The 25,976-nt window shown below is 41.4% G+C and overlaps 4 protein-coding genes across 4 annotated transcripts in view; 2 read left to right on the top strand and 2 right to left on the bottom strand.

Moving 5' to 3' along the window:
- si:ch211-130m23.3 (uncharacterized protein LOC558547 homolog) overlaps positions 1–2,730 on the top strand; it is a 50,077-nt gene extending 47,347 nt beyond the window's left edge. Inside the window, exon 17 of the mRNA XM_041936604.1 lies at positions 105–2,730. Coding sequence (XP_041792538.1) covers positions 105–134 — 30 coding nt within the window. The 3' untranslated portion in view covers positions 135–2,730. The remainder of the gene's footprint in view (positions 1–104) is intronic.
- A 6,714-nt stretch (positions 2,731–9,444) lies between these two features.
- On the top strand, positions 9,445–11,721 carry LOC121607231. The gene is made up of 6 exons (XM_041937949.1): positions 9,445–9,601; positions 10,213–10,355; positions 10,469–10,536; positions 10,819–10,947; positions 11,117–11,212; positions 11,298–11,721. Exons 1-6 carry the CDS (start codon positions 9,491–9,493, stop codon positions 11,384–11,386), a joined length of 636 nt encoding a protein of 211 aa, XP_041793883.1. The 5' UTR covers positions 9,445–9,490; the 3' UTR covers positions 11,387–11,721.
- On the bottom strand, positions 11,272–16,864 carry f2r (coagulation factor II (thrombin) receptor). Its single transcript, XM_041937948.1, has 2 exons — positions 16,709–16,864; positions 11,272–15,641 (listed from the first exon to the last, which is right to left on the bottom strand). Exons 1-2 carry the CDS (start codon positions 16,776–16,778, stop codon positions 14,416–14,418), a joined length of 1,296 nt encoding a protein of 431 aa, XP_041793882.1. The 5' UTR covers positions 16,779–16,864; the 3' UTR covers positions 11,272–14,415.
- A 245-nt stretch (positions 16,865–17,109) lies between these two features.
- Positions 17,110–25,976, bottom strand: part of iqgap2 (IQ motif containing GTPase activating protein 2) — a 34,501-nt gene continuing 25,634 nt past the window's right edge. Inside the window, exons 26-38 of the mRNA XM_041936558.1 lie at positions 25,563–25,787; positions 25,094–25,234; positions 23,796–23,880; positions 23,400–23,632; positions 22,511–22,643; positions 20,936–21,038; positions 20,692–20,833; positions 19,736–19,823; positions 19,392–19,604; positions 19,115–19,275; positions 18,833–18,976; positions 18,197–18,305; positions 17,110–17,786 (exon numbers count right to left, since the gene is read on the bottom strand). Coding sequence (XP_041792492.1) covers positions 17,673–17,786; positions 18,197–18,305; positions 18,833–18,976; positions 19,115–19,275; positions 19,392–19,604; positions 19,736–19,823; positions 20,692–20,833; positions 20,936–21,038; positions 22,511–22,643; positions 23,400–23,632; positions 23,796–23,880; positions 25,094–25,234; positions 25,563–25,787 — 1,891 coding nt within the window. The 3' untranslated portion in view covers positions 17,110–17,672. The remainder of the gene's footprint in view (positions 17,787–18,196; positions 18,306–18,832; positions 18,977–19,114; positions 19,276–19,391; positions 19,605–19,735; positions 19,824–20,691; positions 20,834–20,935; positions 21,039–22,510; positions 22,644–23,399; positions 23,633–23,795; positions 23,881–25,093; positions 25,235–25,562; positions 25,788–25,976) is intronic.

Below are 25,976 nucleotides of genomic sequence, written 5' to 3'. Positions count from 1 at the left end.
AACGAAAAATCGCCTGATTGATTTCAACTTCATCCAATATAAAAGCATCTCCTTTTCACACCCGCTCACACGCCTCCATGTTTCCCCCCGTCTGATCTCTGCAGTATTCTCCAAACATGACGATGAGCGTGTGAAGGCTCCGGAAGCTCGTTCGCTCGTTCGCTCAGTAAGATGGTGTGGACCGGTGAAAAGCAGAGGGACAGGATGTGATGTCATCTAGGCCAGTGACTCCACCACCACCTGCCTAGTCAGGACAGTTGCCCCAGGCTCCGTCCTTCTACTACTACCCCGACCCCCACCCTTCCATTGTTCCTGTCCACGTCTTTTCTCTCCTGTTTCCTCTCCCGTTCTAAGTGGTGACTCTGCTACATTCATCAGTTCTTCCTCTGCATCTATGAGACTGTACAAAGGAACCAAATTGAAACAACCTGGAGGAGAACTCTTTGTATATTTGCATACAGTGTGTATGAGACTGTGCACACACTCCAGTCATGGACAGATGTCTCTGCCTTTTGCATCTTATCACGCCCAAAAAGTTCATGCCCAAAAACAAAAGGCCAGAATCCCATTTATCTTAAATTTCCAAGGATTTGAACACATATAGGCTCTTTTTTTGCTTGATGATGAAATTTAATCTAACTGGTTGTCATGTGAAACATCTTTTGTCTTCTCTTGGTGAATTACTTTTGTCCATTACTGGAAGAGAATTGGAGAGACATCAGAGACGTCTCACCAAGCCTCAAGCTTGTGCGGATATTTGTTGTCTCAAAATTTAAAGTCTTTTTAAATTTTATGGACCATTAACATTGTGTTTTATGTTTTATACTATGGGTCTGAGAAGTCGTTTTGGTAATATTCATCCCCAAACTCAGCTGCAAATGTGGAAAATGTGAGATCTTTTCCTTCTGTCTCACCTGCATCACAAGGCCCACTTCAAATGAAGTGCAGATCAAAGTCAGCTCTTTGTTCAGACTTTAATCAGGATTTTCAGCGCAGTTGAAATAGTTGCCTGCATTTTGAATTTGAAGTCACACTGATAGAGAAAAAGAGCTGTGTTCGCTAAAAGCCAGACTACATAACTTTTGTTGAAGTGTTGAAGTGGCAATTACAGGATGATAGCATATGCTAAAACAAGTTAATAATAATAATATCCAGCTAGAGTTTGCTTACCTTAGCTGATATTTAGCAAGAAAAAGCTACCAGTCACACCAGACCAAGAGTTATTTCTTCTTCCAAAACTTACGTAGTCTCGCTTTAAATCATGTCGGATCAGTCAGCACGCTAACTGTAACTTAACAGGAGAGAGCAGCAAGGATAGCACTGAGGAAAAGGTTTACACTGAGGTTGATACCAAATAGTCCAAACTGAAAGTTTTTTTATATATATAAATAAGTGATGCATTTTTCAGTGATAAACCTTTGTTGCGAGTCAAACTGTAAGGCTCCCCCGCATAAATGGTATACCGAGTTTACGTGTAAAGGATTTTAAATTCTGTTGATTGCACAAGCACAGGACAAAGTCTAATTGATTTTTTTTTAATTTGTTTTTCATGTGACCATGTTAGCAAATAGTCATCCTACATGTACGCGTATGATTTTCTGATCTTGTTTGCTGAGGCCTCTCTCAAATCTAGCTGTTACCAGCTGCACCAGTTAATGCCCTGGGGCCATGATGATCCACATTCTCTGGATGTCAAAATGAGAAAGAGAAATTAAAGACAGTTGACCAGTATGGATGGTAAACTGCAAGACACAAGCTTTTAAGTCACTTTGGTCACTCATGCTTCATCGTCATCCGGATAAACTGTGATCTTAGTGTGATGTGAAAGGCTGGTTGGTACAAAAAGCTAAAATAAGCTTGTTTTTGAACTTTTTTCACTGCCCAAGATATCGTCATGTACAAAAGGTCAACACGCCTGTGAACATTCCCCTTTCCCTTCCCTTACTGCAAAGTGTACAGCTCACAAATGTAGCTCCTCTGTCTTGTATGTGTATTTGATATTATTATTATTATTTAAAGAAAAATCTGCAGAGAATTATTGCAAAAGGGAGGAATGGACTGATGATGCACCATCACAACTGAACAGAGATATTTAATTTTGTTTTTGTGTTAGATTGAAGCCATAAGTGGGAGTACAAGAAGATGCATTTGTAAATTGGATCATGTTTTCTGTTTTGTGGCAGTATGTGGGACTCCATTTGTGATGTGTTAATTTTCTCTTTTTTATTCTTGTATTATGTTTTTGTAAATACACAGAGAAGTATTTCATGGGTTTTGAATATGCTAGTATAAAGCTTCTCTTCCCTTAGCCGAAGTGTGAGCTCTCTTCATTGGTCAGAACTGTATTTCTGTGAACATGAGCAAAATCCTTTAAGGGTGTATTTGAATGTCTTGGTCGGCAATTTAATGTGATCACAGGTTAAATGCTGTGGCTCAATTTGCTCCCTGCATTGTACAGCACAACAGTGTCTCCAATGTGACAACATTTAAGAACAAAGACCAACTGTGATCATGCCAAAACCATTTTTTTCAACTGAGCTCCAGAATTACTGGCACTGTCATGGCTGCCCACCCACTTTGTGACAGAACTTTTTGAGCAGTGTTTAAGAGAGGCGGGCTTGTGACCATAAGGTTACCGTGGTAAGCCCAGGACTTGCCAGATAAATGTGGGTAGGTAAAGTGAAAGCGGTCCAGGTTCATCCTGCAACTGTCTGATCAGTCTGGTTGGGGAAAGGTACCTGATATCATGCCAAACATCGTGTGTAATACACCTGCTGTTGCACTGTGTCTGTGTCTGGTTTTCTGTGGCCTAGGTGTGAAAACACCTTCTCAGGCCACAGTGAAGTTACCAGTAATAAAATTGCAGTGACTCGTTACTCAGAAAAGATCATGGCATTTTTTTCCAGGAGGCCAGTAAATAGTGCGTTACAGTAATCGAGTCGGCTTGAAATAAAGGCATGAATCAGTTTTTCAGCATCTGTTTGGTTTAGAAATGGTTGTACTTTAGCTGTTTCTAAGGTGGACAAATTAAGTTTTTGAATGCTTGTTGATGCGGGACTTGACTCTTAGATCTGAATCTAGGATGACACCAAGACATATGACCTCATATTTAATCCAGGGAGTTAATTTCCCCAGATTATTAAACAGCATTTCTCTTTTTGTTTTAGGGCTGACTAGTAGGATTTCATTTTTGTCCTTGTTTAACTTCGAGGAGTTATTGCATTGAAAGCATCTGGGAAGATGCCTGTTTGCAGAGATGTATTTCTAATCTTTAGGACATGAAACATTGTCAAACACCTGCTTTAAAAGTTAATGTAATACTGGAGAATTTTGCCATGGTAACATCTGTTTTACAGGGTTTGTTGAGGTCATCTGGTCTCAGATCAGCAGCAGTGTGGCCTCTGATCGAGGTTGTTTTGCTATTGAAGAACGGCAGAAGTTCTTCGCAGTTTGACGAGTGAGGGAAGTGTTGAGTATCTGATCAATAGTGGAGAATAATATTATAGAGTTCCCAGCATTCTCTGTAATAATCTTGTAAAAGCAATCCTTTCTTCCCAGACATACTGCTTTGTTACAGACAGTCATGGCTTCTTTGTATTTATTACAGTGAACTGTGAGCCCAGTTTTCCTCCATTTTCTTTCATCTTTCAGAGTCTCTTAATCTCATTAACGCTGCTGTTGTTTAACCTCTAGTGGGTCAACAGTGTTAAAGCAGATGACGAGGTATTGTTGAAATGTTCAGCCATGTTGTTTGAAGAGCAGTCATAGCTGCGTGACTCATATGATCTCATAATATGACAGAACTTTACTTCAGCTTTCAGCCCATCGAGGAATCGCGACGTGATTTCATTTACATGTTGGGTAAGTCCAAGGCTGTCATAGCAAAGTGGGTCATACCTGTTTTGCAATGAGAGTTCAGGGGGTGCAGTGAGCGTTTGTGCCCCCTTCTGAATTTCTTCCTGGATTCGTTTTTGCAGTGGATGGCATCTGCATAAGTCCTGGCTGGAGTGAATCCTCTCAGTCGGACGCCGGTACTGTGTCAACAAGAAGCGTTGTTAGGAAAGGCTAGTTTGGGAGCATAAACTGCTGATCCAGTGGCGTTAGGACACATCCAGGGCTGCCAAATCTGTGCCAAGATGCCCCACAGCTGAAGTAATGCACATATGTGATGCATAATGTATAAAACTCTGTCAATTTTCAGCACCTTGCACAGAGGCTGCTGCAGAGTCAGTCAACTGCTCATTCTCAAGTATCTCTTTTCAAGTTATGCCGTTCTCTGAGTCAGTCGCTCACACTCTGTGCAGCTCACAGATTTTGACATGTCTCCATCCTCAATCCCGGTTTGACATGGGAGTGGTGTCTTCTCATCTATCTCCAAACTAAAAAGAGAATAAGCATATTTATCAAAATGTTGAACTGTTCCTTTAAGTAAAATGTAAGGTCTGTGAGGAAGACAGCAGCTTCCTGGAACCCAGCACTTGCTGCCGCATGTTTTACGAGCTCATTTTCATTGTTGGAGCACAAATCACGGTAGCTGGGGGAAACAGTGTGGTAACAGCCTTTTCACAAATTGATTAACACTGTGGCTGAAATCCATTGGAAGACGGCAGAAGATTAAAGTTTTGCCAGTTTTGGAGGTACACTCACAGTGAAATGCAGTTATACTGTAGCTGCCACATTATTATACCCCTCTTACAAGTCAGAGAGCCCAAAAGAAATGATGTCAGACAGTTTTAATGTGATGGCTTTAATAAACAAAATTCATATTTACTCCATGCACAACCCCATTTATGGTCAACACAGCATGTAGATTACTATACATATTCACACCTCAGACTGTGTGACCAGCATTTTGCATGAGTCTCTCTCTATTTCTCTCTCTCTCTTCCTGTGGTCAAACATACAGCAAACAGACGAAGAGTGAGACTACGATCACCCACAGAGGGAATAATTCATCCAGCTCAACAGAAAACACCACGAGGGAACCTTTGCAGAACCATACAGAAGACCACAGCCTTTAAAAAAAAAGTTTTCTTACACACAAACATATACAAAAACACTTACCATATATGAAATATTTATGTCTTCTGCACCAGGTAATCAAATAGATGAGACATCTGCAAATATTAGTGTGTATTAATGTATTAATTACGCAGTCACACCATTTCTCAAACACACAAAACACATGTAGTAACATCCTGTAGTCCGCCCACCACCCATTTCTCTCTCTCTCTCTCTCTCTCTCTGTCTCACACACACACACACTCCCTCTCTCCTATTTATGCAACCTCCCCTCTGCTCATCTTCACAGTGGCCTTCCCGCAGGAGTAGACCTATCCTGTTCTCAGTCGGCTGTCGTTTGGCTTCTCATCATGTCTGTTAAATTCTGTTTAGCTTTGCTGGCTCTCTCCTCTCTGAGCGCTGCATCTGATCCAGATTGCGTAGAGCTCCTTAAACCTCTGGAAGATCGAAGCCGGGTACGTTGTCCTCAGCATTTAAATTCAGGATAAAGCAGGAAGCAGAGTAACATGTGAATGATTTAACGGAATCTAACCATTACTTAGGTTATCATTGTTAGGTAATATAACTGAAGGCAAGACAGCTTCTTTGCTGGTGATGTGTTCATGAGGCCACAACATCTGGTTCTTGAGAGCCTCTAGCATCCTAAAACTGCTTTCAAAAAAATCGAGCTGTTGGAGAAAAAACAACAGGCAAACATGGTTGCAATAATAAGGATAATGTGAGTTTGGGTACTTGCAAGACTTTTTAGCAGCCAACTCAAATGTTGGAATTTCCTGAGAGCACATAAAGACACCAACAAGGAAAGATTCAGGTGACTAAATATTATCTGTGATTAATTTCCTATGTAATGAAATTATACAGCAAAAAAAATGCCATTTCTGTTTAAAAAAGAGGGTGATTGTAAGCAGTTTGATGGTTGGATTAATAACATGCATATAAGAGAATTATTAGATTTGTGTTCCCAATTCTTTTTTTATTTTAGTGCAATTTTTCTAGAAATACAAATGTTAATTTTACACATCTGTTTCTAGGTTTATGGAAAGTGGATATTCCATGCTGGAACATCAGACAATGAAGAGCTCCTGAAGGAGCTTAAGACCATCAACAGCTCCTGGATTGAAATCTCACCGCTGTCTGGTAGTGATGATATGACCCTTCGCTGGGGAGACAAAATGTAACTGCCGCTCTTCTGAATATTAATATCTTTAAGGCAACCAGTGTAATAAGGTAACTGTGAGGCTTACTGCAGTTTCTATGTGCTTATTATGTTCACCTCTCCTTAGAATGGATGGAAAATGCCATCATGGATCCGTTAATTCCTCCTTCACAGGAAACTCCACCAAGGTCACATGTAAGTAAATTATGCTGCATATTTCTATATGTGCTTCATCCCACACTCACCAGAAATGCTCTAAGTACTTAACATTATGTTAATCTTGTGTTTAAATCAAATAGTTTATTTCAACTCCACCACTCATGAGCATGTTGGGAAGCACCTGGTGTCTTGCCCTGACTGCATCCTCTGGATAGACAACTCAGTGTCGCAGGGCACAAACGGGGAAACCAGAGAGGGCAGAAACCTCTACCTCTTCAGTGAGTTCACAGCTTTTCTGTACACTAATGTATAAAAACCCTGAATGTTAGCACTCAGTTGTTGTAATTATTTATTTTAGAACTGTTTTGACGAGTTAACAGAGATAACATCGACTTTTCCCTCCCCCTTCCTGTCGTGCAGCAAAGTCTGGCAAAATAGAGGCCTCTCACATGGACGACTTCAAGAAACAGGCTGCGTGCCTCCGTTTCCAATCAGAACTCCACTTTGGAGATACCACAGGTAAGATGCTGCGGTCCCTCTCTGTCTTCGCCACAACAGTAACAAAGCATGTATGACCTGATTTCCTGCCTCTGTTTCAGACCTGTGCCCTGACCCCACAGACGCAAAGGAGGAAGAACAGTAGAGAAAATGCTTTCAGAAGGATCCGACATCTCAAATCTATGAGGCCTGAAGTTAGTCCATGAGTCAAATTTGTATTCAAGTATGCTTGTGTGTCTCACAGACGTCTTGATAGATGTGAAGAGGGAACCTTTTTTCCATGTTGCAGAGGATTTTAATTTGATGAGAGTGATTGCACCTTTCCTATGTTTGTCTGTATCTTGTAAAAGCAAAGCGCTTCTTACCTGTTGAAGATAGTCACCATGGCAGACTGATGCTCCCTGTAGATTGCTGTATTAAAGACAACTGAATAAACTGATTTCACATTTACTGGCGATCATCATGATGGATACCACATGAATGCTTCTTTCTTTCATGAATACAGTATAAAGCTTAACAAAAATCAAACACTGTATGTTTGCATGTTTCTATTTTGCATAAATGCGATCTGTTTATACTTTCTGGCTTTTGGCATATGTTGCTGACACTGCTAGGGAACTTCAAGTGAGCCTCCAGTGATTTCTGCAAAACGTCGCCAAAAACAGGCTGCAACGAAGTGAGCGTTTCTCTGACCAAAGGAATTGTTATGAACTGTGACTAGCATTTGTGGAGTCGAAGGTGGAAATACCAAGCAGGGCTGTGAGCTGCAGCTGGCCGACTTCTTGCTCTTGTTCTATCTCAGTCTTTTCATGTGATCTGCTTTTCAGAGAGCCCCTTAATGGATGGAGCACAACAGTTTTACAAGGCTGTGAGAAACCCTTTCAGAGGTCACCTTACACTGTGTGGTGATTCCCATGAAAGAAAAGAAAGATGGAGGCCTATTTGTAGCTTCCTCTCACTTAATTTCGCCAGGCTCACTTTTAAACATCATGTATCTGCAACTTTTTGAAATGAAAACTGTAATCTCCCTACCTTGGCTTGATGATCTACAATATCATGCAAAATAAAGCATCGCAAATCAGTGAAGGTCTTATGCAATTTTCAGTGCACATCAATAAAGTGTGAAACTCTCACAAACTAAGAGACACACTGTTTAGTACTTCATGTGTGAGTTCCATAACCTTCACCACTGTATCTATTAAGATTGAATATGGTCTTCTTTTATTGGTGTATTGCTGTACAGTACACGTTGAACATAAACATTTCACCACAAAATATGCTTTGAAGCTTTGCTTGACAAAACTGTACCTCTTTCACACGCCAGACCTTTCTTGGTTTGGGGCCTAGAACCGTGTGCAAAGAACCTCCAAACACATTGTTTTGTCTTTGATTGGCTCTTGTCTTTCACAGGAAACACATGAAGTGTGTTGTCATACTGTGACATACTGTGTGTGGAAGCAGACCCCCCAGAATGACCAATATCTGAACTGTTTCCCTGGAAAGAACTGGAGGCAGTGCATGTTATGTAAGTTTGCAACTGCAGGAGGGAGCAAAAAGTTACTGGATGTCAAAGCAAATATCCATCCTGCGTGTGTATTTCCAATGAATTAGCAAAAGCAGTTTGTGGAAATATTTGCAGTGTTTTGAAATCATTGACATTGTTGGAATAAGAGATGAGGATGGGAGAAGAGACTTTCCTGTGTTGTGCATGTGTGTGTGTCTTTATTTTTTCTGCCTTTGAATGTGTGTCTCTTTATTTTCCCTTCCTTTGTGTGTGTGTGAGACTCTGTGCAGGGGGTGTTCACATATTGAAAGATCCAGGGGTCTTTTCAGACTCTGCCAGCTGGCTGTTATGTAACAGGAGAAATAGGACACAAGCCCTTGCTGACTGGATGTGAAAAGTGAATGGCGCCTTTGTTCTATCCATGGACTGCGGTTCGCACAGTCACATTGGTAACATCGCATTGTTGAAGTACAGCTGTTTCATGACATGGGTTAATAGTTGTCCCCCATGAAGTGAGCTTTGTGGCAGTTCACGCATACAAGGTTGTTCCGATAACATGAAAGTAAAACTCATCTATGTTGTTACATCAAGAGCTGCACTGCTCGCCTTTTCTAACCATAACATCCTTCTCTTGGGGAAAAGAGGAGTGTGTGTGTGTGTGTGTTTGTGTGTGTGTACAAGCATGTATGCGTGCATGCCTGCATGTACATCCATCTTCATGAGAACCAATCTGAGTGTTAGACCTCGGGAGTGAGGACTTTTTACAGACCTTCAGGACTGTTTGAGGCTTCAGACTTGGTGTTCAGGGTTAGATTAGAACTAGTTTGAGGTTAGGGTTAGGCATTTAGCTGTGATGGTAAAGCTTTGGGTAAGGGGGCTTATGAAATGCTTTATGCCAGAGTGTCCTCACCGGATAGAAGTACAAGTATGGGTGTGAGTGTGTGTGGATGTGTACTACTCACTTTGTGGGGACATTAATCTGTTTAGTAAGTAACTGAAGAAGCCTCTTGGATGAGTGTGCATGTGTGTGTTTGTGTGTGTGTGGCCCAGCCCACTGTTACACAACACTTCCCCTGGTTCCTTTGAGGAGGCTCTAGCTGGCAGGATCCCTGACATTAGTGCTGCTCTCTGGCTGCCTGCTGTCTCGAGCCATGGCTGCACAGCTGGTTGTTGCTCTGCTGGCTCTCGCCTCCCTGGGTGCTGCATCTGAACCGGACTGCAAAGAGCTGGTTAAGCCTCTGGTACTGGACAGCCACAGCCCTGTGAGTATCAGTGATCCTTTGTTATGAGCTGGATGTAACGTATGTGAGGAGGCTCTGAAGCTGCTGTTAAAACAACTTGAATAGCTGAGTTTTGTTTTGGCATTAAATTAACATATATTAAAATGTGCTACAGTGTGATCACAAATAAGGCTTTAAAAAATTAAACAAATGTGTGTGACAATGTGTTTATGGAGACATTTATTGTATGACTCTCAAGAATAAATTGCAGTGGACGTGCATCTTTGCAGCTTTAGCAGTCTTTTGTATTATCTTGGCTTTGCAGTTTGAATTAGCTCAAGCATATCCAATTTCCCATGAACATTAATGTATCTTGCATATCAAGCCTACAGTGCATTACTTAACCTCCTAACAGAAAAAACCAACTGTTATTATGTGCTTTTAGCAAATAAATAATTTTTTTTGCAGAAATTTCCCATTTTTTAATTTTTAATCCAATTGCAATTCTTCAAATGCTGTTTCCAATATTGCAAATGAACTCACTAGAATAACAATGATGACAAGACAAAGGCATGATATGTGTATCGCTTTAAAAACCCAGCCCAGTCATGCGAGGGAGCTGTCATGTGGATTTGCCTCTGTGTTTGTGGCAGATCTATGGGAAGTGGGTGCTCCATGTGGGGTCATTCGACCAGCCTGGCCTGAAGAGCGACCTGGTGACGGTGAACAGCTCCTGGGTGGAACTGTCGGCTTCATCAGACAGCGGAGTCATCACCATCTACTGGGCCGATCGCCTGTGAGGACGCTGCTGACTGCAAATGATCAGTCATATTGTGTTATATTGTTATGTTCCACCCTCTGTCACAAGAGGTTGATGCAGACTGTTTTTCTTGTTCCTTTTCATCGCAGAGGTGAAGACAGATGCCTTCAGGGTTTAGCCAATGCCACCATCTCAGGAATGACCAGTCACACCACTTGTATGTATTTTGTGATATTCATAGTATTTTTTTGTTTGTGCCCTGACTCACCGTCTCTCTGTCAATGCTGTGTAATGTTATGTGGGCGATGCATGCAGCCGAAGCACATTAACAAGGTGTAGGTGGATTTCATAAGTAAGCAGTCACGCAGGGCAGGAAATGCAGTATCTGGATATTCTCTATGTGTTATTACATTTCAAATCAATGCATGAAAATAAAAAATATATATATTGCATTATGGGTACATTCATGTGGAAGCCTTGATTTCCTGACGCTTTGCAGTTAACATCAACGGTCACACTTCATATCATGATGGGAAGTACTATGAGACCTGCTCCGACTGCCTCCTGTCCGAAGACACCACCCTCCTCCCTGACGGCAAGTCAAAGGGACGATACCTTTTCCTCTTTAGTAAGGCTTTGCTTCTTTCCTCCATCACTGATTTGAGTATAAATACACAGTTTTTGATGAATACTTTGAGATATTACTTTGCCATTTGTCTCTACTGTCTCTCCCCTGGCTTGTCTTCTTTCTTCCCACCTCACTCACATGTTTTATTTCTCCGGCTGCTCTTTTAAAGCGCGGACTGGCAATCTGGAGCCATCTGAGTTAGAGACCTTCAAGAAGCAGGCACAGTGTCTTAAATTCCTGCCCGAGTACCACTTTGGAGGCCCAGGTCAGCCATCATTTCAGCTCTGCACCCTCCCATTTTTTTTTTTTTACAAGCAACTTTCCTCACTAATCATTCTCTCTTATTTCAGATCTGTGCCCAGATGACAGAGTAACTGCATCACCTGCTACTGAGAATACAGAGAGTGAGCAAACTGATGTTCAGCCAAATGCAAAATAAAGCAGAGCAGAGGTGGCAGCTCTGCACACAGCGTAACATGTACTAAATAGTATTGCAATGTGATCTGCATGTGCACTGATGTGATACTGTCGTCATTCAGCAGTGATAATATAAATGTTAGATCTGTGGTCAGTCATGTGTAGTCTTATTACTGTGTGCTTGACCTCTCATGATTTAGTGTAGGAAATGTGGAATTTGAATGGCAGGAACAGTAATGGCTGAAAAAACCCTTACATGCCTCCTTTAAGTCAGTTCAACAACCTGTAAATAATTGAGTGTGTGAACTGTTTTCAACTGGTTGTGTGAGGTAAATAAAACCGCTTTCAGTCTCCCTCTGTACTGTGTTCTGGTCATTTATTCCTACCCTTATTCAGAAAAAGTGCTTGGCTTCTGAGCTCCAACATTTGTTGGTCATTTTAACAATACAAGATGCCAGACACTTGACCTGTATGTAAAAATTATACGCTTCTTCCAAACTACTACAGCTCCTCTCAAATGCAGCGCTGTTCCCAGACACTTCAACAAAGCCTGTTGCTGGGTAACGTCACTGTCAGGGGGAGAAAGAAGACGTCAAACATTTAAACTGTCGCCTCATGGAGTCCACACAGACCCGCAGGGAAACAGCGTTCGTTCTGCTGGAGAAAAGCTGCTTCAGGTCCTTTTTAACTGTCTCAGCAGTCCCAGACAAGTCGTGGCACTTTGCCTGAGCTCGTTCAGGCGCGGCAGCATTGGCAACAGAGGACTGTTGAGCTTGCCATTCAGTGCTGAGCAAAGGAAATCTGCATGGCTCTGCATGGTCATTAAAAAACTTCATTGGTGCATCTGAGCATGTAGAAACCCCCTCCTCTGCCATATTAGCACTTGCACAACACCTTTTTTTTTGGTTAGAAGTCCCAGAGGGAAAATGAATCGGCACTAGACGTTTTTCTGTTGCAGCTTCAGCAACATCCTCTGCAGTGCTGCTGTCTCTCCCTCTTCCATCTCATCCTCACCCCTCAGTAATAACTATGGTTCTGCCTGTTGTTGTATTTCTATTGGCTCACACTTCTTTCAGTGCTGCAACTGCACCTGACTGTAAGGATCTGGTCAAACCAATTATGCCAGAGGACCCCAAAATGGTAAGTTGTGCTTATGATGCTTTTTAATGATGTCTTATTTATCCCAATGATAGTTGATTTGATTTAAAAACCATATTATCAATAAGCACACAGTGTTTTTAGTACAGTTACAAGAATGTTTACTTTTTATGTGAAGGTTTTTGGAAAATGGGTATATGTGATGGGAGCTGGTGACCCCAAGCCGTACCACAAGGCACTGGAGTCTCTGAAAAGCTCCTGGATAGACTTGTCTCCCACATCCGACAGTCAAATTGTGACATTACGTTGGGGAGATCACTGCTTGTAAGTTTGATTTAATATGTTGGGCACATCCTTAAATAGAGTTTGTAGCACTAAATTTAATAAACGGTGTTAAAGTCTAAGCTTGTTAAAACAAATTTGTGCCGCAACGTATTCTTGTTTCTCAGTAATCGGTGTATCTTGGGGGAGGTAAATGCAACAGTCTCAGGACTTGCCACCACTTTTCGCAGTAAGTGAACACCAGACAAGTGATGTGTAGATTAGCACATGAAAAGAGATGAAGCTGATACAAACATTCTGAATAAAAGCGCAGTATATACACGACACCAGATCTCCATAATATTGCATAATAATCAGTCGCTCTGTCCACCTTTAAAGAAAATCTGTCAGACCACAAAGGACATATTCTGCAGACGTGCTCTGACTGCCTGCTGTGGACAGACACCTTTCGAAATGGGGACGTCACTGGTAGATACATCCTGCAGTTCAGTAAGTTCTGTCCTCATCAGTTTCAACACAACTGTCTCAGAGTTTCAAACGTAGTCACTCCTTTTTACAATTTCCACTTTTTCAGCAAGGACAGGAAAAATAGACCCCAAAGATGTGGAAATTTTCAAGAAACAGGTTGGGTGTCTGAACTTCCCAGAGAACTTCCATAGCTACGATGAGACAACAGGTGAGTGACTCTTTAGCAGCATGAAAAGACTGGAGCTAAAAACGCAGCTGCCACAAGGTGGAGATATTGCATTGTGAAAAGCGACATTTAACTATGATTACACATGATGTCTTTATGCAGCAAACCTAATTACTTTTAGAGTAATTCCATAAAGTGCAGTGCACATGGCCAGGATATGGAAATGGAGCCAATATTCTTCGTGATGCTCAGGGAATATTTTCTCTCTCTTGTTTGTCTCCAACAGTCCATCTTGTTTGTGTTTTCCTGTGTTTCAGAGCTCTGCCCCGACGACAGAGAGAGTGCAGAGTGAGCCCCAACATAAAAAGATGAACAGATACAGAAACATCCTGTTAAGCAAAAATGTGTATAATGTAGAAGTATTGTTTTGACTGAATTATCTATGATTTAGCACAAACTTTGCTATTTACACGCACGTTTTGGCTTCATGAATGCCAGTGCATCAACTCATTAATGACTTTACATGTGTACTTATACAAACCTAAAACAAATGATGATGATGACATACGTGATGATGATGAATTGTATCATGAATTTTTTTTTGTCTTACAATACTGCAGTTATTACATCACATGTAATATTTTTCAGATTAAAACTTTATTATTATTATTATTATTATACACTAAGTCTAATGCTCCTGATTCACTGAAAACATGAGTATGAAACACAAATATGAAAAGAAAGGCGGGCAAATTTCTTCTATATAAATTTAAGATACCACACACTGTCACACTGGTGGATGCATGATTGCAAAATTAAAAAAAAAAACTTGTTCTCTTTATGTAAACAATGATATATCTAACAAGCTAATTTAAGTGCAAGTAAATCCAGCACCTCCAGGCACTGGAAACACTCTTTTGATCCAACCCAGGCATTGCCTTATTAAGGATTTAGATACACTTTGACTCTGATGTATCATGCTCTGTGTGTGTAAGTTTGAAGAGTCTCTCAGAGCCAGGCTCCTGGTGTCCATGCAATTAAGCCACCAGCCTGCTGTAATGGCTCCCCAGGCCAGTTTGAACACTCTCCATCTTGTATGACTTGCTGCTGTCTGTCCGCCCGCTGGTTCTTGTACTTTGCGTCCCTGAGCTGCTCTCTGCTTGTGCCAGTCGCCTACATCTGAGCAGCGCTGCCATCTGCTTCTGGCACTGAGAGGAGCCGAAGTAATAGAGGAGAGGATCCAGACAGCAGCTGAGGCTGCCGAGACACATGGAGAGCAGGTACGCCTGGTAGGAACTGTCACCGGACTTGTGGGACACCTGAACATAGTGAACCATGAGGATGATGTTGGTGGGGGTGAAGCAGACCACGAACACCACCAGCACGACCACGGCCATCACTACAGCTCGAGTCTTTCTGGAGCGGTTCTCCACATTGGCTGCTGCCAGAGCCTGAATAATACGTACATAACAGACAACGGTGAAGACGAGGGGGATGAAGAAGAAGACAGAGGAGTAGATGGGGAAGAAGTAGAGATAATAAGCTTGTAGGTTTTCCACATCCTGCACATCATGGCAGGTGGTGATGCCCAGGTCTGGCAAATGGATGGTTTGCCCAGATATCAGGAGCGGGGACACTCCTCCGAGGGCCAACAGCCACATGGCAGCACACACGGCTGAAGCTGTCTGAGGGCTGCGCCACGTCAGCGAGTTCATGGGGTAAACCACGGCCAGGAAGCGGTCGATGCTGATGCACGTCATGAGCAGGACAGAGCAATACATGTTGCAGTAGAAAGCTGCGGTGACAACTCTGCACATGAAGGAGCCATAGATCCAGTTGTTGCCATGGTAATGGTAGGCAATCTTGAAGGGAAGGAGGAGGCCGAACAGCAGGTCAGCGCAGGCCAGGTTCAGCATGTAGATCACCGCCGGTTTTCTGGGACGGATGTGATGCACAAACATCACCATGGCAACAAGGTTGAGGGGCACGCTGATGATGAAGACGAGGGTGTAAACGGTCGGGACGAAGCTCGTCGCCAGACGACCTTGGAGAAAACCTTTAGCTTCCTCTGAGACAAAATAATGCTTCTGGGGATGGCGGTGAGGAACGTGGAGGCCGTGTTTTTTCACAGGCTCCTGTTCCGACCCTGAGCCGGACCCCCCGTCATCCTTCAAACTGTCTAACACAGACAGGTCAATGTAGTCCACAGGCTCAGCAGTGACCATCACAAAGTGACCAGAGAAAGTCCGTGGGAGCAGCGAGCCTTTGAAGGGACACAGGGAAACAGAGCAGAATACATCAGTTACTGTCAAAAAGTTTTTTTCATTCTATGTAAATGCTCCATTCTGACTGAGGTGAAGATGCAGTATTATTTCAAGGCCTGTTGTTACCACACATTTTAAAGGTCTTACTATAATGTGCAGTGCAGACTCTGCTGTGAACACGAATATTTTCCATAACTTCTGACATTTAACATTACTGGGTTCATCCAGTTATACACTGGAGGTATTTTAGTATTAATCTTCCTATTTTAAGCAACAGTTACACGGGCAGCAGAGAGATGCCTGAAGACTCAGTGGATTTTGTCTAAATTAGTGGCCCCTTATAATCTTTAATGACCAGTGGTATTGGAAGAAGTATTTGGACACTACAGGCTTACTTAAGTAAAAGTAATAATGTAATGTAGAAGAACTCTGCAAAGACCTTCCATCCAATATTACTTAGGTGAGGTGTTATCAACAACATTTACCTTAATTTAAAAGTACTCTTTATGTAGAATGGTCCATTACAACACTACATTACATTACATTGTTGATTATGACATTATTGGACTATTACTGATTGATTCACACGTAGCTAAGCAGCATTTAAAATGCTTATTTAAGAGACATAACATCAAATTACTCGAGTAAAATACAAGTACCTCTTATATTAAATGTATGAGTTATTTTCCACGACTCTACCAGCTGCATGTCGTCAACCAGACTGACAGAATTACAAAAGATTCAGTAATGGTCCTAAAACTTTAATTGTGGTTCAAGTTTATCTTTCCTGGCAGATTCCTCATCGCCAGTCACTTATTTGTCGAGACATGTTGGGAAACTGAACGCAGAACCAATCCTTTGTAAAAAGCATTCCAGTAACATGGCATTGCATTTAGTTTAACCAGAGGGTTGATATATATTATGTTAATATATCTTGCATGTGTAAAGCTCAGCGGAGTACATGCCTGTACAAAGTACAGACATATACAATTACACACTTATCTGTTATGAACTATGATAGAGTTCAAAGTTTTGGACAAAGTTCATATTTAAGAAGGCAACTTACCATTTTGGGAGGTGAGAGCTGAGCTGTGGAGAGAAAACCACACCAACAATCCTACTGACAGCTGAACCATGGCTTCACTGTATATCCTCCAAATGTTTTACACCTACGAGTTTGTTGAAATGATCTGTTTGCCAGAGGAGTTGCTGAAGTGGTTTTCTGCCAGCTTCAAACATGTTATTACAGTCTAGTGTGGATACTCCGCCTCCGCCTCACTGCACAACATCTCCTCCCCATCACAGACAAATGTGTGACCTTGATCTGCAGACGAAAATATTTTTCCTAAAGGTTGTTTAAGGTTAGAGGACGTAACGACTGAGGAAACTGCTGTTGATAAAAATATGTTAAAGAACAGATAATTCAAACAATACTGATAATAAAGATGACAGTTGAGAAAAGGCAAATAATTGTGGACATGTGTAATTTATTATGCACATTGTTCAAATATTAGAAATCACATATTGACAAACGCATTAAAAATACATCAGTTGTAGCTTTTAAAATGTTATAATGTTTTATTAATTAAAACATGTTTCTTTAAACCCTTTAAATTAAAAGGCACTGGTCATGCAGGCTGGCTGGAAAGTTGCTCCATAGCTGAACTAATACACAGTACTGCTTGGTCTGAGATATTCATCAAAAACCTTCAGCTCGTTTCAACATACAAGGTAACAATAACAGTGTTTCCTAGCATCTTTTACATACAAAACATGAATACCAGTACAATTTAATTCTTAAAAATACATTACATTTACAATCACCACGTGGAAAAATATAGAACAGGATACATTTAGCTGGACAATAACGTTTAATTTTGTTGTGCTCCATGAAATTATAAACAGATGAAACAAAACACTGTCCTGCCATCTCATGTTCTCTGATTAAATTAATTTTGCTAGACAAACTCAGAAGGCACAGTCTGTTCCCATCCTCTCCTGTTGCTTTCTCCCTCGCGTTCCTTACTTGCTCATTTTCCATAGAATTTCTTGTTCAGGAGGAAGATGAGTAGATTGACGTTCACTTTGGCTTTGTCAAACATCTTCATGACGGCCACGCCTTCGTACTGCAGCTGGAGGAGGTCCTGGACACAAAGTACCAAACAGATGCAAATGAGAAACACACACAAACACGTGTGTCAGCTTTTCACTCATAGAGAGTTGACATACAACATAAATAACCTCTGATTATATGGGAGTAGATTCAGTTACTGCAAACAATCTGTGGCCTCACATTTCAGACTGGCATATTCTTTACAGACATTTGTTAATACATGAAGTTCTGTACATCTACTATCTGTTCACACTCGATACATACATACAAACATGCAGAGAATTCAATACAACAAATGTGTCTTTATTGGAAAATATCTGCTTTGTTTTCATTATATTTCCTGCGAGCAGACCAGTGAGGGAAACAGGAAATTTAACCATCTGCCATCTAGGTTTAGTGTTGAGCTGCTTTTATTTTGTGAAATTCTGTTGAAATGTTTACCTGGAAATGAAGCTGGACTTTTTCCATTTCAACTCCCATAAATTTGGCCTTCACCTCAAAATCCCCAACTTCCTCAGTGGGTGAAATGTCAAACATGACATTTTTGAACCTGAATGAAGAGAAACAATAACATAAAAGTGACAACTCAGCATATGGGTAAAACACAGCAATCATTTTACAGCATTTAGCCCTATTGCTGCAGACACACAAAAACTAAATGATAGCACTTGTCAGCGTTTCCACAGAGCTTGGAGGAACTGTCGATAGCACTCAAATCAGCTTAAATGTGCTTGGTTTTGATGTTTTCACTGAGACACACAATGAATGAGTAAGGTGATGGGTGTGAGAATAACAGGTGAGGTTGAGAATAAAGACAGATGTCATCTCACTGAGCAATACCCTTATACAATAATATTTTTCTTCCCATAAAAAGAAAGCTGACCAGGCACATCCTCCTTTTTGTATATCAAAACTAGCTCATGGCTAAATCTGATTAAGTTGAACAGACATCTTTCCTCTTCTGGGGACAAAGAAACATGTTCTACAGTAGGATATAACTAAACTAATGGAAACTACAGCAGTGGAACTACCCAGACCTTTTTGTTAGCAGTCTAACTGGTGAACAGCTCAACTCACTGGTTTGTCTGAAGTCCTTCTATCTCCAGGATGACTCCTTTCTCATGCAGTCTGGCTGCAGTGTACTTCAGCGACTGTGGCTTCCACTTCTTACTACCCTTATCGTCTCCTTTGCTGTCAAGTTTAATAGATCTGCGAGAGTTCCTGGACACGCAGAAACACAGTACAAGTGTAAAATCATCCATCAGACCATCCAGACAACACGATTATCATTTACAAACAGTGAGAGGAAATATTTTGAAAAGCCCTCCATCCACGCAAAATATAAGAGGTACCACTCACTTCCGGTTGAGGTTATCCAGGCAGGTCTTGATGTAGGTATCGTAATAGTTCATCTGGTCCTGGTAGAAGGCCGTTTTCGAGTTCAGTGCTGTCAGTGTCTGCTGGAGCTTCACGAGCTCGGCCTTCCTCCTCTGCCTGTAGCGTCTTTGGTAGCGAATGTCCTGCCAAATACAGGTTTGCTTTACAAATTCGGAAGCTGAACTGACCAAACAGTACACTCATTAATTAGCACTGGAGGTGCGAATCTTCCCGTGTGAATGAAGAGCTGCTTATGTACCTTTGATATGTCATTGATGAGGTCCTGGTAATTGTTACTAGTGGTGACAAGGCCAGCCTGCTCCAGGCTGCGGAGGTTCCTCAGGATTTTCCTCTTCTTCTGCTCAAGCGGCAGCTGGCTGTCCTCCAGTACTGCCTGGCTGCTCTTCAGACCCTCTGGTGTCTGAGCATCCTGGACTGCCCGTCGCTCTACCATCTTGGTATGTTCTGACTCCTTCAGGAGCAAAGTCGCACAAGAATGGCAAAAACCGTTAGAGATCTAAACAACGCGTTCCGGTGCATATAGGATATGAAGAAAAGTGGCTACTGAGTATGTGGGTGAGGAAAAACAGAAGAAAATGTCACCTGTGGCGCTGTAGCCTCCGTCACAAGAATCTCAGGCAACGTCTCTCCGGTTTGAATCCGGATCACATCCACTATAAGCTTTTTTGTCCTGACACACATACACACACACACAAATATTATCTCTAGATACAGATTCTAGATTTCACTGACAGTCTTCAGTGCAGAATTGAATCATCATTTCACACCTTCAATCTTAATCAGGAAACAATTCATACACCTAATTGTAATATATCTGACTCTCATTTATACAACATCTCCTTCTCTTAAATGTTTGTTCTTCCAGTTACTTTACAGATTGCAATGAAATTTGGTTGGAAGTGACACTATGAACAGAAGAATATTTGATCAGATTTCGGTGCAGGGTTGGACTAAATAGCGGCCACCATACGTAAGTATGTTCCATACTATATTCCTACAACTGGTTGCAAAAGTCTTGCTAGCCTGACCTGAACACATTACGCAATTGCAACCAAATATAGAGGACACATGCACATATAAAGAAATCCTCCAGTTATGTTAAACTCCTGAAACTTGTATGTGCCTACAAAATAAGGAAGAGACCAATTCTCCAACACAGTCTCCAGTAAGACGGATACATGTTTATAGGCAAGATAAACCTGACCACCAAACCCCTTCCTTTTAGGACAGGAAATGATAGAAGAGCAGGAAACGAAACAAAGACGTGCTACTGAGTGATAGCCACAAAGACACACACACACACAGTGTCAAGAGGGGATAAGTGCAGTGCATCACACAACATTCATATCAATCCCCAACTCTGTACTGAGCACTTCTGAGTAAGTGTAATTCAGTGTAATGGTGTTATATATACATCAATGACTGGAGTATTTCTGGCCTGACACCTGAAATGAGATTATGAATGCAGAAGATTGCAATATCAAATTTCAATATTGCACAAAGCAATTTGTCTCAGCATCCTCCGACAATAAACATACTTTGTCATTAGAGTCTTTAAGTCTTTGTCATCTCCTTCCAGAAGCTCAAACTTGCTGGTTAGGGTGAGGGAGATCTCCGTCTTGGCCAGCTGGCTCAGAGCACTCTCTCTGTTCGGGTCGTTTGGGTCGACTGAACCTTCACCTGAAAAAGGAAAAAAAAAAAAGGAGCACAGTGTGTAAAATAATAAAATACACTGCAGCCAACTGGGGATTAACCTGTGACGAAATGTTTGTTTGACAGTACCGAGGAATGTCTCTACATCAGGGACGTCTCCCAGGTCCTGCAGCAGCTCATGCAGCAAGTCATTGTGGTCGGGAGAGATGGCCTCCAGATGTTCCAGAAGCAGCTGAACAAATGCAGATGTGATTAGTCTTATACAAAAAGCTTAAATATTCACTGTGCAACTAAAAAATATTGTCACACAGTGAATGAACCTTGTTAAATTAATCTATAGAGAAACAACAGAACAGATTTATGAGTCAAAGGTGCTTAAAGGATAACTTTCGTTTTTTACAACCTGGACCTTATTTCTAGCATTAAATACGCCCATTTACTCACCCAGACAACTTTGGTGGCATTTGGAGTCGTTTTGAAGAAATTAGCCCCAGAGGAGCGGCGCGTATATCCGTATAATGCGAGTACTCTGGGCATCCATGCGCAGCCTCTATAAACGCATAATCTGCGGCGAAACTCGTTCATATTCCAATATTTTGTTATGATATGCTGGTGCTATTCCCCTCTGAGCCCGTGGTGGCATGTTATCAATATCTTGCGTCTCTAGACAACTACCTCTGACGTGGCTGATGTCAGTACCGAACGCCAGGCGCTGCGAGCAGCCAGCCACAACAAGGCTAACTCTGCGGCGGTCGGCTACGAATACGCGATAACGAACCATAGCTGTGCCAAACTACAGCTAAACTAGCCGACCGCCAGCTCAGAGGGGAATAGCACCAGCATATCATAACAAAATATTGGAATATGAATGAGTTTCGCCACAGATTATGCGTTTATAGAGGCTGCGCATGGATGCCCCTTGCACTCGCATTATACGGATATACGCGCCGCTCCTCTGGGGCTAATTTCTTCAAAACGACTCCAAATGCCACCAAAGTTGTCTGGGTGAGTAAATGGTCGTATTTAATGCTAGAAATAAGGTCCAGGTTGCAAAAAACGAAAGTTATCCTTTAAGTTTCCCTTACAGTATTGTACAGTATGAAATACTGACTATGCTCATCAAGGCAGACAGATAACACAATAAAGACATATCAAGGTACAATGAATCATGTCCCCATTAAAACCATGCATTTGCTTTTCTCATATCAAGCAAACAGACAGGAAATGCTAAAATTATCTCAGTGTGCAAAATGAAGGTTGAGGGAACATCTGCTCAAACCAACACGCACGTCATCTCCATTGTTGTTCCTGCATGAATAAGTGTAGAGAGAAACTGATGACAAAAGGACACAGATGGCTTTAACCTACTGATGTCCTCACCACTACCCCCTTTCAAAGGAAGTGGTCTGGAAATTTCGAGAAAGGAAATAGGATGATAAAGGAACGTGGCTGTGACAGGGGATGACAATACATCCTATTATAAGGATGTATCGACAACATACAAGCACAATGGGAGGGATTTAAGCAGGAAATATAGATCAACTGAGAGCTGAAGTAACATGTCTAGTTTTATTTGGACGTTTCAGATTTGCATAGATGTTGTCTTTAGAAGATGAATGGCATAAAGGGATAAAGACATAAAACCAGTTGGAGCGACAATCAGAGCAGTCTGATTAGACATTAAAATAATGGCCTCGGGCTTACCGAGTGGGTATTGATGATCTCCTCTATTGAGATGTAGATGATAGGCTTGCTTAGAGTCACCATGTCTGAGTACTCATCAATATTAAACTTCTCCTCTGGTTCAGGGACGTCACATGCTGACTGGAAAAATACCCTGAAAGAGGACAAACGTCAGTAGTTGGTTGTTATCAGTTTGTCAGCACCAAATACTGACAGATTATTTCCTTGTGATTGCTAATGCAGGCCATTATCTCACTATGACACTTCTTAAAATGCTTAACTCTCTTTAATGTGCCTGCGACTCTTTCATCTTGGGTAAATTACTCTGACTGACTGACCTCTTCCCAGAAAACAGACTACAATCTGTGTGGATTTCCAGTAATGATGAGTCAATCACTTTGCACACACGCTGGCCCAGCCCTTCTTATTTGTGAGTTTGTGCAGGTCTATCTGGAGTTCAGCTGATTTCAGGGAAGACATTTCCCAACTGCTGAAGCAGCACAAAACAGCTTCTTCCTTTACCAGGATTCTCTACTTCCCCCGTGTCAGCTAAACGTGACCTTACAAGGGGAACATGTTTATCAACAGGGTTTACTTTCATTTTTTCACACTCCTGTATTCCTGTTGTAATTGGACGGAATATTTCTTTTTGCATGTGCAGCTTCACTTGCACCCAAAACACAGAGAAAAACAACCAAGTGCAAGAACTGCTTTACCTCATGTGTTTTCCCCCTTATTATGTTGTTTTTTAACACGAACCAAAAGCATGCTGTATGTAATTTAGATGTCATGCAAGACTCAAGTATTACCCTGAGATGAAAACATTTAGACAAATCAGAGTTTCTTCAGGATGTTTGCACCAGCTACACAGCATATTTATTCTGCCAATATGATTTCTATCTATTCTTACCTAAACTTCTCATATGTGTGAGATATGTAGTTGTTCATTGGCGTCATATGTGCATTCTCGCCCTCAAACAGCTTATTAGCAGCAGCATGCTGCAGCATCTTTGCCACAGAACCCAGGTTACGACGCTGGTCTAAGTGAAGCTGCCCTCCAGCTGACATGTCGATGATGTCGAAGCCGTCAGGGGCCACGATGGCTGGGTTCATGTAGCGGTAGTACAGCAGGTTTCCCACAATCTGCCATAAAAAGAAGAAAGCGCATGATTAAAACCTTTTGTAAAATTAAACTGCACTCACCTCAGCATGTTCACAACAGCGAAGCATGCAGAGAAGAGTCATGACATGCTGTACTGTGAATGGAAAAGTACAAACATATTTCAATACATCCGAGGGTTTCTACCTTCATCAGCTCATCCTCAGAGGCATCTGGAAACTTTTCATGGAGGGTGTTCTTCAGAACTTTTGCTATGTATCTCATGCCATAGCTACATGCAAAACAAAAAGATTGATGGGACATCAAACACAAAACAACATGCATTCACGTACTATATGACGAATGATACAGCAAGCTCATGACAGGGAAAATAGAGGATTTGCAGCATCCATACTTGCATTAATTACTTCAAGTATCGATCATTTTCAGTGTCTCCTTGTATGTATTTATACACTTTTAAGAGTGACTTTTTTTGCTATGTGCATAATCGAAAAATGGCACCATCTTGTGGTTCTTACCGTCTTCAGCAGTTTTTTTAAATAATGGTGTTTTGTGATTTATTTTAAAGCAAAGAAGTAATAAAAGATGAGTGTTTATGTACAGAACTTGAGTTATAAGAGTTATTTGGTGTAGCTAATGTTGCACAAAGCAAAGTTCTGTTTTCAGTGCTTGAGCACAGACGACTGCTTTCCCCAAAGCAATTATTGTCTAGTAATGACTATGTCCCAACATGCAACTAAAGCCTTAACAACCAGAATGATTGGCCAATGACATGCCAAAGCATATGATCATATGCCGTCTAGCCCTATTTTAGTCACGTTGCTCTCATTATACTGTTGAATAACGGTGTAAAAAATAGAAGAGACAAATACTCAAATGGAGGATGAGAAAATAGAAAAAATAGGTAAAGAAAAGAGAATCCTCTGTAATAAATAATCTTAAAATTAAAAAAATAAATTAGAAAAATATATTTTTTATCCTTCCAATTACTTTCATCACATAAACATGTGAGATTAAATGTTAAGTAACAATACAAATGTACTTTGAAAGCATGTTTCTTCCTAAACTCGAAGGATACTGAGGCAGAATGCAGGGGGTGGACAAAATAACAGGGACGGCCTAAAATATAATGCTGCTCAGTACAACACAACAACCACTCCAAATTATGGCCCCACAACTTGCATCAGCTCTCGCGTAGCCTTGTAATGTAATGTACACTGTAATGTGTTTATGTTATTTTGTGCAACCCTACTTTACAGATGGACTGAATTCAATCAAATTTTGGATAACTTCATTAAAACACCTTTTTTTTTTACATTTATTTTTCTTCAAAGCAGTATTGATTACGGCTCAAAAAAGAAAAAAGACACTAGAGCGTCAACAAAATCATGCTGACCATTTTGTTCAAGCACTGATGAGCAGAACTATCACAGAAAACACAAAGGATATATGGACAGTGAGACTTAACAGATCCTAAAACTTACGGGATGTTATCCAGCGAGGACACAATTGAGTTCAAGACCTTATCTGTAGCAGACCGTAGCGCCAGACTGGATGCCTCCAGCCTGTTGCGTACTTCCTCATGTGACATGGCCTGCTCGGGAGTCACTTCATAAGGCAGCTTGCTGAGGGACGACAACAACAGTCGGCAAACAGTTATGCATGTGTAAGGCTCACTGTTCTCAGCTTTTAGGCGTATAAAAAAAGACGACTAAACTGGCAGACCAACAGAGCATCTTGTTCGGGCTTTTTTTTTTAGCAGTAATTTCAAGTATACACAAGTTATACGTTATGGAAACTACCTGTAAGCCCTCAACAGAAAACTATTTTGTACTAAATACAAATGAACCAAAGAAAAATGACCACTGGACACATCATGTACATCAAACATCCACACCAAAGGACGACCACCACAGTCTACAAAATATTTTCACACACTATGCTTTCCCCTACCTGGCCTCTCCAGTAGCCGTCTCTAGCTGGTTGACCCAGGCTTTGTACACATCTACTGGGTTGGTGTTGATGCCTAAATTCTTGTCATCAATGATGTCTTTGACCACTGGAGCCAGAAGTTGCCTGAGTGTGTTGTGGCCACGTGCCCCTCTGTTGAAGCTCACCACCATCTTGATGACGGTCGGGTTGCCTGTCACTATGTCCTGGATCTGGTCCACCTTAGAACTGAGACATATGGACAAAGTGGTAGAGTTGATATCGTCCACCAAACAACAAAAACAAACAAAACTTGGCGTACATGTGTTTGGGGAATTGCAAACTATTCTTAACTACTACAGTCACTTATGTAACTGTAATACATTATAACAATTACAGAAAGACAACAGCGTGACGAAGTGTAGAGTTGGTGCAGTG

The sequence above is a fragment of the Chelmon rostratus genome, chromosome 5, assembly GCF_017976325.1.
Source record: "Chelmon rostratus isolate fCheRos1 chromosome 5, fCheRos1.pri, whole genome shotgun sequence".
Taxonomy (NCBI): Eukaryota; Metazoa; Chordata; class Actinopteri; order Chaetodontiformes; family Chaetodontidae; genus Chelmon; species Chelmon rostratus.
The sequence above is the reverse complement of the archived record's forward strand: the minus strand, read 5'-3'. Positions and strand labels throughout refer to the sequence as shown.

Bases quoted from the DNA above. Each gene is read 5' to 3' on its own strand.
- f2r (XM_041937948.1), bottom strand. From the start codon at position 16,778: ATGGTTCAGCTGTCAGTAGGATTGTTGGTGTGGTTTTCTCTCCACAGC. The intron at 15,642-16,708 runs GTAAGTTGCCTT...GTCCCTTCAAAG, and splicing joins AGCTCTCACCTCCCAAAATG to GCTCGCTGCTCCCACGGACT.
- LOC121607231 (XM_041937949.1), top strand. From the start codon at position 9,491: ATGGCTGCACAGCTGGTTGTTGCTCTGCTGGCTCTCGCCTCCCTGGGT. The intron at 9,602-10,212 runs GTGAGTATCAGT...TGTTTGTGGCAG, and splicing joins TACTGGACAGCCACAGCCCT to ATCTATGGGAAGTGGGTGCT. The intron at 10,948-11,116 runs GTAAGGCTTTGC...GCTCTTTTAAAG, and splicing joins ACGATACCTTTTCCTCTTTA to CGCGGACTGGCAATCTGGAG.